The 13,217-nt window shown below is 45.5% G+C and overlaps 1 protein-coding gene across 3 annotated transcripts in view; it reads right to left on the minus strand.

The window, feature by feature from the left end:
* Nucleotides 1–8,196, minus strand: part of KDM5A (lysine demethylase 5A) — a 49,847-nt gene extending 41,651 nt beyond the window's left edge. The window contains exons 1-5 of one of the 3 annotated variants that reach the window (XM_064458124.1): nt 7,750–8,196; nt 5,740–5,817; nt 4,586–4,708; nt 2,197–2,367; nt 1,569–1,703 (exon numbers count right to left, since the gene is read on the minus strand). In XM_064458124.1, coding sequence (XP_064314194.1) covers nt 1,569–1,703; nt 2,197–2,367; nt 4,586–4,708; nt 5,740–5,817; nt 7,750–7,917 — 675 coding nt within the window. In that variant the 5' untranslated portion in view covers nt 7,918–8,196. The remainder of the gene's footprint in view (nt 1–1,568; nt 1,704–2,196; nt 2,368–4,585; nt 4,709–5,739; nt 5,818–7,749) is intronic. The other 2 variants (XM_064458119.1, XM_064458128.1) reach the window with 2 other exon arrangements.
* Between the last annotated feature and the right edge of the window lie 5,021 nt (nt 8,197–13,217).

Raw genomic sequence — 13,217 nt, forward strand, 5'->3', positions numbered from 1 at the left:
GCTATGCGAGTAGGTTGAGTTTTTCTTGTATTAAAGAACTCATTTCAGCCATTTTAATAACTGGAATGCTTAAAAGATAACGTGGCTACAGGGCTAATAAAAGGTATTTAAATATACGTATATTTAAATTTTTGCAGATGATCCAAGTAAAATTCTCTCTCTCATTTCTGAAATGCAGCCCCTTTAAATGAAATGAAGCAGATATACTGTGCCAGGAAAACCACAGAATCATTTTTTTCCAAACACGGAGAAATGAGAAGTACCGTTACTCTACTGAAATCAGCAGGAAAAGAGATCCCACAGGATCTTAATAACACTTCATACCATGTATGAGAAAAAGGGCATACTGGCATTAGCCCACAAGATTCGATCAAATCCAAAGCAGAATTCCACATAATGAATGAGTGCTGCAGTTCCTGCAGCATTCTCAGTTTTTCTGGATAGGTCACTAACAACACATGATTTGAGAGACATGGTAAGATCACAGCCTGGGACTGCTTGTGAGATGCATTGTTATATGGCTAAGATAAATAACATCAGCCTCAGTAAGCTGAGAAAGCAGACTGAAAAAAAGAATTTAGTCTAAATCAATCATGACATCAGCGACAAGAAAGATGGATTTGAAGAAAAGCAGTTTCTTAAACTTGAGCATTTGGAAAACCTCTGTGGTGCTTAAATAAGTCTAGAATGGCATCAAGCAAGTAGCAAGTTTGTTGCATATAAAACCAGCTTTGTCCCATGTTCTGCTGACTGGCCAGCAGGGAGCCACTAGACCTGCTGTGAAGAGCCTTCAGATGACGCCTGCAATAGAAACATTTGTCAAAAGGTGAAGGCCTGCTTTAAATAGTGCAACAAAAGCAATGGAGCCATCAGGACAAGTCTCCAGGATTATTTCTAATGGTATAGCATTTAAAATGGTGGTGATTCAGTTTGAATTCAGATTTACTGTCGGGTACTCCCAGGATTTAATATCACCTAGTAGAATGTCAGATCTTCCTATAACACCACTAATCCAGGAAAAAATAAACTGCTTTCTGCAGAAAAACTGGAAATCCTATATAGTTCCAGACATCACTGAGCATCTGCCCTTGTATCCGTCTCATTTCTTCACAAAAACAGTCTGTCCAGCTTGACACGATTAGTCCCAAGTGACATTTCCACAGTTAATAAAGGCTTTGACATCTATTTGTACTTGTATAACTAAACAGCATATTTTAAAAAGTTTTAAAAAAATTTTTTGAACATTGCACAAGCAGAAGCATCAACATCATTTCACAAATGGCTTTTTATCTGTTTAGTTTTCACAGGTATATTCACCACCAAGGTACACTTATCAATAAACAAAAAGCAGCTTTTAAATTTTTTTAGATAAACAGAGCATCTAATAAAAGCAAATCAGCCCTCAGAACCACATCCCTCTCTGGATTTTATTTACATGAAGACTGTTTCCTGGTGGTGCTTTTCAGCAGGCTCCCACAGCCAGGCAGAGGCTGCCACACTGGAAACACTGCTGCGCTGGTGGAAGGAATAAGAGTTCTCTGTCCATAAGAACCAGTTAACAGGAGTACCTGGGATTTGACACGCCTGGTTCTCTTCAGCACAACATTCATTCTTGAAGCCTGCTTTGGGGAAGCCTGGGCATCTGAGCTGAGGTCCTCAGCCTCCACTTTTTCCTTAAGGTCCAAGTTTGGCTTTTGGATGCCCTAGAGGATCAGAGCACAGAACACCAGGTTGACTGATCAGGCAATGCTGATCATTCCACAGTCTGTGAATCATGCTGTTTGCTAAGGAACAGGATGAGTGAAATCACACAGCATTTCACATGCCATTTAAACAAGAGGCCAATTAATCCACGCACCCTTCAAATACAGAAACTGAATCTCAATTGCCAGCTTATCAAGAGAGAAAGACATCTTTCCAATTAACCATATCATTTTTTTGCCCTATTTTCCTTCCCAGTAGGGTTGGCCTCAGTGCTGTATAGAAATGGCTATTGGAAAAGAGCTACACACGGTCACATAACAACTTCTAGCACTATTCTGTTGCAGATAAGTATGAGGGTGGCTCTAGGTTTGTTTACATAGCTAAAGCTTCTAAAAGCTTAGACCCTAAGTCCTAGTTTTGTATGCAGTAACAAGTAGCATTCTACATGCAGTTTGGGTCCCCTCTTCATATCATGAAAGACAAGCATCTCACCATAAGGCTGACCCCAGACTGGAAGAGCTCATAGGGATATAAGATCCGTTCATAATGAGACTTGAGTAACGACCCTGTGCCTTTTCCTGGCAGGTAGCCAAGCCGACTTGCCACTTTAGACCACTTCTTCTCTTTAGTGACTACTTCAAAGCCTCCTTTGCTGGCAACAATCTGAAACACATAAATAAAAAAAGTTGAGGGTTTTAAGCTGCTCTCACCACCTTGCATAAGCCAAGAATCAATTAAACCAACCAAATGTTAAAAGGTTCTATTAAAAACCAACAGAATCCTGATTTTACATTTTGTTTCCTGAAGGACTAGTACTTTAATAACTAAGTACTTACTTATCCTCATTACTTAATACATTTAACATGACAATTTTCCTAGAAAATATAAATTGCGTACTGTCCTAGACAGTTAAGATTTATGACGTGTTGGAAAGAATACAAACCCCACCGTCAGAACAAACCGAGAAGTTAACTCTCACCAGACTTGTGCTCTGATGGAAAACACAAGTCTGGCCAGAAGTGAAGCCCATTCAAACAGACCCCAGGCAGAAGGGAGTGCTGAGGCCCAAAACTTCAGAGTTACAGAAACTCTTACAAAACCCTGAATGGGAGAGAGACTACTGTAAAAAGAGGAGAAACTGAATTTACCTTCCAATTAACTCAGTACAGTTTTTACACCTGACTTCAACTGGTTTGAGTCCAGTAATTCAAATACAGAACTAGCACTGCTTACATGTAACCAATACACATGTGGAACGAAAAATGACAGACATTTGCCTCCAAGCAGTGATCATAACAGCATGAGTTGCTTCCTCAGAAACTCTGGCCACATTTCCACTGCCTCCATTCCCTTTAGAGTTTCACTGCCAAGTAGCTTAAAATCCAAATGGATTTTAATTTCATTTATGTTACTGTAAAACAAATAATTTCTACAACAGTGTAGTTTTGCATTATGTTTTTTCACACGAGGACCAAATTTCATGCTTTATGTTTCACAGACTGTTAGAAACCTCAGTGCAAAAACATTTTGTTACTGGAATGAAACGCATGATTTACTTTTGAGGCAGAGGTAAATTCAAAAGTCTAATTGTGACAGTGACAAATAAATCAGTTAATTCTGGTTCCTGCTATAATCAGAGATAGCTACACTTCAATATAATGATGAAATTATTGATCATTATTTTTCCTCATTTACAGCAAAATACCAGAAAAGCCATTTTAAAAAGAAACTCTTCCTAAATTTCAACTTATCTTCAAAATGTCCGTGAAAAATTAATTTCTAAAATTATCTGTATGTGAACAATGGCTAGAGAAGCCACTAAGTAACCTTAGAAATGCATATCTGCAGTCAACAGAAATGTTCCAGCTCATAACAGCGACCCAGATATTTCCTAGTACCACTATGATATTCTGCATAACCCAGCAAGCCACCAGACATGAAAACAAAAAAGAAAACAAAAGCAGTGAACATTTTTTCACCTTTTCTCTGCATTTTATCAGCAATTCCAGACAGTCCAAAAGACTATGACTTCTTTTCGTAAGAATAAAATCTATTCAGATCTTCACATTTTTACTCACGTAAGAGAAAGAAACCTTGATGGGGAATGGAAACTGATGCACTAACCTAGAAGCACTAGAACTACCTTACTGTATTTCCTTACCTCTACTATATCTTAATTCCTTACCTTGCAAGACGAAATCTTCCTGTTTACATTAACAATCCATCCTTAGCAGGTAAGTTTATAACAGTATATATTTTACCAATGCAAAAGCATATTCCAACAGAGAATTTATTTGTGTGCAAACTTTGAAAAAAGCCACACCAAACACAACTATACCAGTATAAATTTGCGGCCAGCCTTAAGCCTAGCCTGTTTGAACTTTAATTAAAATAATTATTCCAGAAGTTGACATTATAAACTCTCAAAGATGCTTGTTCATGTTGAAAACCTCTATTGGGAGAGAGGAGAGAGCAATTACAACAACAATTCATTACCGAATTGCTAGGTCAGGAGCTGAACTGCACGCAAGTATACTGCTGCCTTCTCAAAAACCACCTCAAACTCCCACAGCTCTACCATAGTAAAAAAGAACTAAAAAGCAAGTGGCCAGACGATATCAGGACGTTCAAGATGCAAAGAAGGTAAGAAACGCACGCTGTATAGAATCCAACAAAAGGCAACTGATTTAACTGTGCTTGCCATGTCTGCCATAAACACCCAATTTAAAAACACTCTATATTTTTTCCACTCTATCATTTAGCCTCTGTATTAATGAGATTAATGCTGTAAAATAAGCCCTCCCTGTTGCTTTGCTTCTTGAGCTTGAATAAAAAAAACGACGTCTGTCTGACCGAGGCCTACAATTGCTTGCTCGCTCACCTTGCTCAGAGCATAGAGATCCAGTATTTTTCTCTCCACCACAGGGATTTTTAAATTGGATCCTTGGAGTTCCCAAAATTTTGCTAACTGATCCAAGAAGTCCAGCTTCACTCTCGTCATTGCCTGCAATCGATAAAGGAAGACAAACATGTATGTCCCAAAACAAGCATGACAATACCCTACAGTCCTGAGAAAAAAAATGACAAGTTTTTATAGTGTTTATATTTTCAAAGTACAACTTTGCAAGTGAGATATTTCTGGGGTTTATTTTACATGACTAAGAAATAGAAATACTGATAAAAAGAAAGATCTTTACAAACAGAAAATTGTATATCCTTTCCTCTCTGCATTTAAAATCCTATAAACCAAACTCCTACCTAACAATTTCTTGGTCTGAAACCAAAACTTTTACTTATGAAAAATCAGCACTCCAGGGAGAAACACAAGAGCAATTATTAAAATATAGACTGGGGCGGGAGGGGGGAATTAAACAGTTTTTATATATGCCTTAACCATGCACAAGGGCCTCCTCCCTTGAGTATTTTTGGAGTACTCAAACCACATTCCATAAGGAGACCCATTTACAAGGCAAATGATACATGATGGTTTGGTGTATGAACAGAGCAAGGCTTTGAGAAATGTTGTAGAGAAAAAGAAAAACCAGGACAGAATGGGACTCATGCTGCTTTCAGGAAAGCTCTCAGACATTTCTGAATCATAAAATCAACCAACTATAACAAACCTATAAAAAACCAGTTCATTTTAATTATCAAGACAGTATAAGATAACCAGGAGCTTCAGAACAGCAGTAAATATTTTAAGAAAAAAATTCACTGCCTGCGGAGCACTGAAGGCTAGACACTGGCTGCTCTTACTACACAACATGGTACTTGGCATTCATTTTAGACATTTCCAGTTGAATGTGAAAAACTCTTGTGGTTATTTTGGGTAATAAAATAAAAACCAGACTTTTCCCAAAGCCATGGAGAGTTATTTTATATGAACTCCATCACTGCCAAGTATAAACACTGATGTGGTCTATGGGTTTCTGAAGTCTCCCCCATCCAGAAACCTGCCAAGATGCAAATCTCAAGCAAGGAGACCTATTGCTTTCAGTGCAAACACAAAATTATATCAACAGTGGAAAAGCTCACCTCCAGTTCATTCAGGCGCTGAATTCGTGGAGTGAAACGAAAACTCTGTACTTCACACGCAAATGGAGGCTGCCAGTCCTAAACAGAGACAGAAAGACATTTTATTGCTTCAAGAAATTTCTCAAAAATGCACAAAACAGAAGACCCTAACAATGTCTGAGTAAATAAGCTCCCAAGAGTAAATGAGTTTCTCGGTACAACTGGTGATATTTTCCAATTATATTACTTTCTTGTGCTTTCAAAATAATGTTCTTCCCACAATATTTTAGTTTGAAGAAAGAGATCCTCACAGAATTAAAAATATAAAAGAAAGTAAGGTTCAAAACATTTCAGTATGCTTTAACTCATACTAACTTCAAATATGAGAGATACCCTGTAGCTTACTGGTTATTTATTTACTTCTTAAAGAGTTCCATATATCCTGCATATTGCAAAATTCTCACTGTCAACAGTGACAAACACTAAATAAAGCACCTTATTATGCGTCTAACTTTTTTCATGTTTGTCTACAGTTATTTCAATAAAGATAAGACCACCAGTCAGGAGTCCAGCTATTTAACACAGAAATGCAGCCTTCAATAATGACTTTATCAACACAGTCAGCAGTCAGTTCAACCACTAAAGCCTCCTAGCCCCGTCTCTCAAGCCTGTGGGATGACATCAAAACAACTATAGTTCAGCTTTTTAGTACTTTTTAAGAAAGCTTCAGTTACAGTAGATTGTCTACCTGGCAGTGAATACAACAGAGTAAGGACACCCCATTCCAGGTGGACAAGCCACACTAAATATTTATTATTTGCACTGCTGCAGCATATAAAGGCCTCAAGCACAATCGTAAAATATTTACAGCTTCTAATAATGGCAAAGAATAATAAATCAGTAAGGTTAGTATAAAGTGTCTGATATAGCCCTTATTGCAGGTTGCAAATCAACCTGACGCATGCATCCTGCAAAACCCTGCAATACAAACAGCTAAGCAATCATGGAGAAATACAAACGCGTTCAATGGCCAGGAAAGTTCTAGTTATTCTCAATGAACAGGATCTGGATCGGTTTCTTGTGGCCTCTCAGCCTAAGCCGTTCTGCTTATTTTAGAAAGGGCAGCCCCTTGGAGGTCAAGTTTTCACCATGTCATTAAAACAACTAAAGAGTTTCCAGTGACCCAGTCAGGTCAGAACAAGAGGAAGGATCATGAAATCTAATCAGCAACCCCCGGTATCCAAGTTGTTCTCAGTTACACGCTTTCTTTTCGGGTTTTGTTTTTTTTTCTATCCTCTCCCTGAATATTTTCAAATCCCTTATTTTAAACTGTATTTAAAGCTTATTTGTGTTTTAATTATGAAGCAATCTAACCACCTTTTGCCAAACTGCCTGATGTTCTCGTCTAAATGGTTTACCAGGTCACAGGGCAAGCCATCATAGAATAAAGATCAAGTCATCGGAGAGATTAAGCTTCTACCTTCCAAACTGCTACACCTAAACATAATTCCACTGCACGAACAGGCTGGCCGCACTTCCATCACCAGTTTCAAGATTATGCTTATAAACAATGACCCATTAAAAAAGAACTACCGTCCCTCCTCCCGCTCCCGGAGCAAACGCCTGATTTCGCCTACAACGCCTTCGCAATTTTCACAAGTAGACTGTCGGGGTTTTGTTTGTTGTTTGTTTTTTTTTTTAAAGTAACATGAGCGTGAAGTCCCGGACACCGCCATGCACCGACAGCTTCTCACCTGCGCCAAAGCAGCCTCTGCAAAACCCGGCTCTGAGGCCAAAGGCTGTACGTACGGGTTCCGTGGTGACCCCGGCGCGGACACCGAGGCCCAGGGCAAGCGACACGCGAGACCCGGGCAAGCAACGGAGTGGGGGGAAGGGGCTCCCCGGTCCCCCTGCACACCCCCCGAGACCCCGGCCCCGCTCAGCCCCGCCGGCGCCCCCGGAGAGCCCGAAGCACAGGGCGAGGCCCCGCCGGCCCAGCCCGGCCCCCGCCCTGCCCCGGCCAGGCGGTACCTTGGGGGGCCGGATCTTGCAGATGCCGGTTTTCTCGGCCAGGCCGCGGATGCGGCCGATGAAGCCGAGCGGGTCGCTGAACTCCTCCCAGCTGGGCTCGAACACGGGACACTCGGGCGGGGGCACGAACTCGGCCGCGTAGCGCGACCCGCCGCCGCCCCCCGACATGGCGGCGGAGGGAGGGCGACGCCGACGGCGGGGAGCGCGCCGGGGGCCGCGGCGGGGCAGGGCGGAGTGGGGGGGAGGCAGCAGCGGGGCGGGACGGCCGGCCGGACAGACAGACAGCTCAGAGGCAGCCGACGGGGCTGGGCCGGCGGCCGAGGCGCATCCTCCGGCGGCGGCGGCCGAGCGGGAGGGGCGGCGGGGGCGGCTCCTGCCAAGCGTCGCGTTCGCAGTCCCGTCCCCAGCGGCGGCCTCCCCCCGCACCGAGCCCCTCTTGCTCGCCTCCTAGCTCGCCGGAAGTTACGCGGCTCGCTGTGATCCCTCCCACGGAAACAGAAGGTACTTTTGCCTTCCGACCCAAAAAGTAGTCCCGCCGCCACCCCTCCAGCGAGGCGACTCCCGAGCGCCGAAGCACTGGCCACCTCCCGGGTCCACCGCTCCCGGCGACTCCCCTGCGGCAGACCAGGCAGCGGAACCGCCCCGCCCGCAGCCCTTCAGAACACCCTGCGGCGCGGCGGGAGGGATGGGGTAGGGGGAGGAGGAGGACGTGGGGGCCAAAGGGGGTTGAGGAGGGCGGGGCCGCCTCCACTTCCGCCGCGGAGGAATGTGCGACGAAACTCGAGATATTCACTTCCGGTGCTGAAGAGCCGTTTCGCCCATTGTCTGAGCCGGACGTCAGGAGGGGCGGGAGCCCCGCCCCCTCCTGTAGGCCCCGCCCCGCGGCGGCCGTTGGGACCCGGGGGGAGGAGGAGGGGGAGAGGGAGGAGGGGGAGAGGGAGGAGGGGGAGAGGGAGGAGGGGGAGAGGGAGGAGGGGGAGAGGGAGGAGGGGGAGAGGGAGGAGGGGGAGAGGGAGGAGGGGGAAGGGCCCGCTGTTCCCTCAGGGCCCGCCCGGGAAGGGCCGCTCCCCCAGCCCCGGCCTGTCTTCCCCGGCAGCTGGTGCCCACCGTCTTCCTTATATTTAGATTTTTAGCTTCGTTGCCGAAAACGAGCCGTCGGCGCTGAGCGCCGTCTGCGGGGGGCGCTCGCCCTGAGCCCCGGCGGGGCGGCTGCGCCAGGCGCCCCTGAGCCCGCCCCGCCCAGGGCTGGGGCCAGGCGCGGAGCGCTGCTGCTGGCAGCCCGGCCGTACCTGCCCAGCGCGGGCCTCTCTGCCGCTACAATCGCAGAGATCCGGTCGGTAATTAATGGCAAGGTTGTCTGAAGCACTCCACAATCAGTCCCCCACTTCTGCGCTAGGTATAGATACTCTGCTCGTCTCCTCCCCAAACACAATGTTTTATTTCCAAAGTCAAGCACTCACAAGTTCGAACTTGCCTGGTACCTTGCTTACTTATCCATTACAACATAGTCTTCAAAAAAGATTTGCTGTTGTTTCTTCTTTTAACCAGAACCCCACCTTCAGTGTTCACCATACTCAAACATTTTACAGAATCATAGAATCATTAAGGTTGTAAAAGACCTCTAAGATCATCAAGTCCGATCATCAACCCAACACCACCATGCTTCCTAAAACATGCCCTGAAGTGCCACGTCTACGTGTTTCCTGAACACCTCCAGGGATAGTGACTCCACCACCTCTCTGGGCAGCCTGTTCCTATGTCTGACCACTCTTTCAGTAATGAAATCTCTCCTAATATCCAATCTGAACCTCCCCTCATGCAACTTGAATCTATTTCCTCTCGACCTATCACTCATTACCTGGGAGAAGAGACCAGCACCCACCTCACTACAACATCCTTTCAGGTAGCTGTAGAGAGCCATAAGGTCTCCCCTCAGCCTCCTCCAAACTAAACAACCCCAGTTCCCTCAACCTCTCCTCAAAAGACCTGTTCTCCAGACCCTTCGTTGCCCTTCTCTGGACATGCTCCAGCACCTCAGTGTCCTTCTTGTACTGAGGGGCCCAAAACTGAACACAGTATTCAAGGTGCGGCCTCACCAGTGCCGAGTACAGGGGCATAATCACTTCCCTGATACTGCTGGCCACACTCTTCCTGATACAAGCCAGGATGCTGTTGGCCGCCTTGGCCACCTGGGCACACTGCTGGCTCATATTCAGCCGGCTGTCAACCAACACCCCCAGGTCCTTCTCCGCCGGAAGAGCTTTCTAGCCACTGTTCCCCAAGCCTGTAGTGTTGCATGGGGTTGTTGTGACTGAAGTGCATGAACCAGCACTTGGCCTTGTTAAACCTCATACCTCGGCCCATCAAACCAGCCTGCAGAGCCTTTGTACCCGCCAGCAGATCAAGACTGCCACCCAGTTTGGTGTCATCTGCAAACTTACTGAGGGTGCACTCAGTCCCCTCATCCAGACCATTGATAAAAATATTAAACAAGACTGGCCCCAAAACAGCCCTGGGGAACACTGCTTGTGACTGGCCATCAACTGGATTTAGCTCCGTTCACCACAACTCTCTGGGCTCAGCCATCCAGCCAGTTTTTTACCCAGCAAAGAGCACACCTGCCTAAGCCATGAGACACCAGCTTCTCTAGGAGGATGCTGTGGAAGACAGTGTCAAAGGCTTTGCTAAAGTCCAGCTAGACAACATCCACAGCCCTTCCCTCATCCCTAGGCGGGTCACCTGGTCATAGAAGGAGGAGATCAGGTTGGTCAGGCAGGACTTGCCTTTCATGAAGCCATGCTGGCTGGGCCTGATCCCCTGGCTGTCCTGCACTTGCCTGGTGAGCTCACTCAAAATGAACCACTCCATAACCTTCCCCAGTACCAAGGTCAGGCTGACAGGCCTGTAGTTCCCCAGATCCTCCTTCCGGCCCTTCTTGTAGATGGGTGTCACATTGGCAAGCCTCCAGTCACCTGGGACCTCCCCTGTTGACCAGGACTGCTGATAAATGACGGAGAGTGGCTTGGTGAGCTCCTCCGCCAGCTCCCTTGGTGCTCTCAGGTGGATCCCATCCAGCCCCATCGACTTGTGTGTGTCCAGGTGGCTCAGCAGGTCGTAAACTGCTTCCTCCTGGATTATGGGGGGTTCATTCTGCTCCCTGTCCCTGCCTTCCAGCTCAGGGGGCTGAATACCCTGGGGATAACTGGTCTGACTATTCAAGACTGAGGCAAAGAAGGCATTAAGTACCTCAGTCTTCTCCTCATCTTTGGTGGCAATGTTCCCCTCTGCATCCAATAGAGGATGGAGATTCTCCTTCACTTCCTTTTTGTTGGTAATGTATTTGTAAAAACTTTCTACACAAAACTGAAATATTGAACAGTCTAGAAGGAAATCGGCAAAAGGCTGCTTCTCAAAACAAAGCTTTTTCAAGGAGTAAGTGCCTTCTACATGGAGTTTTCCCCCTCCAGTATTCCTGGCTAAGTCACTGCTTATCTTGGAAATTGGGTATGTTAGTGATTCTGCTCTTGGGGACAGAATACACGTACACACACATTTCCTTCAAAGAATCTGGTACAGCTCATCAGAAGAGAGGCATAACCAAATAATAGAAAAAAATACGGCAGGAGTATGCAGACATAAAATTTCTAGATACTGATAAGGAAATATCTGCATTCCACATGCTCTACATCCATAGAAGAATCAGGCATCCATGTCAGGAACCCCCTGCAAAATATAAGAAGACATTGCAACAACAAATAAGCACTGGTGAACTCATTCAATGTTTCATAAGATCAGTTTGCTCTTACCTATAACTTTTGTCAAAGTTAACCATTCACATCAGATCCATTTGTTTCCCATACGTAAAATGTGGGCGACACCTCTGTGATCTGGCAGGGAAGTGATGCAGATAAATATTATTAGTCTGTCTGAGGCGGATCTTGTAAGCCTCATGGTAACGGCAGGAAGAAATCAACTTAGTTTCCGAGACTGAAATAGCACACCAGTGCTAAGGCTGGAATACACAGTAAGAATAAACTGAAATGAGTGTGTCTAAAGAGCAGCAATGAAGCTGGTGAAAGGTCTGGAGAACAGGTCTTTTGAGGAGAGGTTGAAGGAACTGGGGTTGTTTAGTTTGGAGGAGGCTGAGGGGAGACCTTATGGCTCTCTACAGCTACCTGAAAGGATGTTGTAGTGAGGTGGGTGCTGGTCTCTTCTCCCAGGTAATGAGTGATAGGTCGAGAGGAAATAGATTCAAGTTGCATGAGGGGAGGTTCAGATTGGATATTAGGAGAGATTTCATTACTGAAAGAGTGGTCAGACATAGGAACAGGCTGCCCAGAGAGGTGGTGGAGTCACCATCCCTGGAGGTGTTCAGGAAACACGTAGACGTGGCACTTCAGGGCATGTTTTAGGAAGCATGGTGGTGTTGGGTTGATGGTTGGACTTGATGATCGGACTTGATGATCTTAGAGGTCTTTTACAACCTTAATGATTCTATGATTCTATGTTTGGGCTGGGGAGGGCTCTGGAAGGCACTGGTGGGAAGGTGCAGGTTTTCCTAACAGGGTTAAAAGCTAAAAATCCCAACTAAACTGTGAGGGGGCATTTTTTCATGTAATCTATTCTGCAAGATACCCTTGCCACAACAGAATTTCATGCTTTTCTCTATTACCCCCTCAGGCTGAGGGGCTGTTCACCGCTGAAACACTGGGCCACGCTGAGACTCGTGTACCCCACCTTAGTCCTTATTTCTCTTGGTCACCTGGAGGTATTTATCACTTCCCTGAGAGAAGACTTAAGCCTCTTGTACAATACATTCAACTGCTTTGTGAGAAGTGGAGAGAGCATCTAGTCTAACTGGGGATAATAACAGCTGTCTTCTGGACTTCGCCCAGAAAGTCATCTACCCTCCTCCTTTCTCTGTTTATTGAGAAAATTGTTTTGAAGAACCTCATAGTTTTGTAAGTAATCCTAGGGTTTTTTAATACAGAAAGCCCATTTCTTTAAAGAAAGTTAAGAAAAAAAGCTGGCTTATTAGCATGCAGGCATTTTCCCAGTGCTCTTAGCAGCTAAATTAGGAAACAGTGTATTGCATAAATTGTGAGAAGAATACTAAGTACTGCCAGGTGTGGGAGGATATATGTGGGGAGGAAGAGGCTAAAAAGTATCTGGATTATCTAAATAATACATAGGGATATTCAGCCAGAATCTGAACCTACAGGTGCTTCGCAACCCCTCCGTTCTGTTCATTTTCAAAGAAAAATAGATGTTTGGGGGGTTTTTTTGCCGCTATCGATCAAGCGGGTTCCCACTGCAAGTCGCATGTATTGCGCCCAGAGCTCTAATCCCTGCCGCCATAAAAGCGGGGTTAAAAAGAGACGGCCCGATGTTTCTTCCCTAAATACCACCTCTTCCCCCTCCTCGGGCCCCGCGACGGCCGGTACCACCGCTCCGCCCCCCGCGCACGC

The sequence above is a fragment of the Phalacrocorax carbo genome, chromosome 1, assembly GCF_963921805.1.
Source record: "Phalacrocorax carbo chromosome 1, bPhaCar2.1, whole genome shotgun sequence".
In the NCBI taxonomy this organism is placed as follows: Eukaryota; Metazoa; Chordata; class Aves; order Suliformes; family Phalacrocoracidae; genus Phalacrocorax; species Phalacrocorax carbo.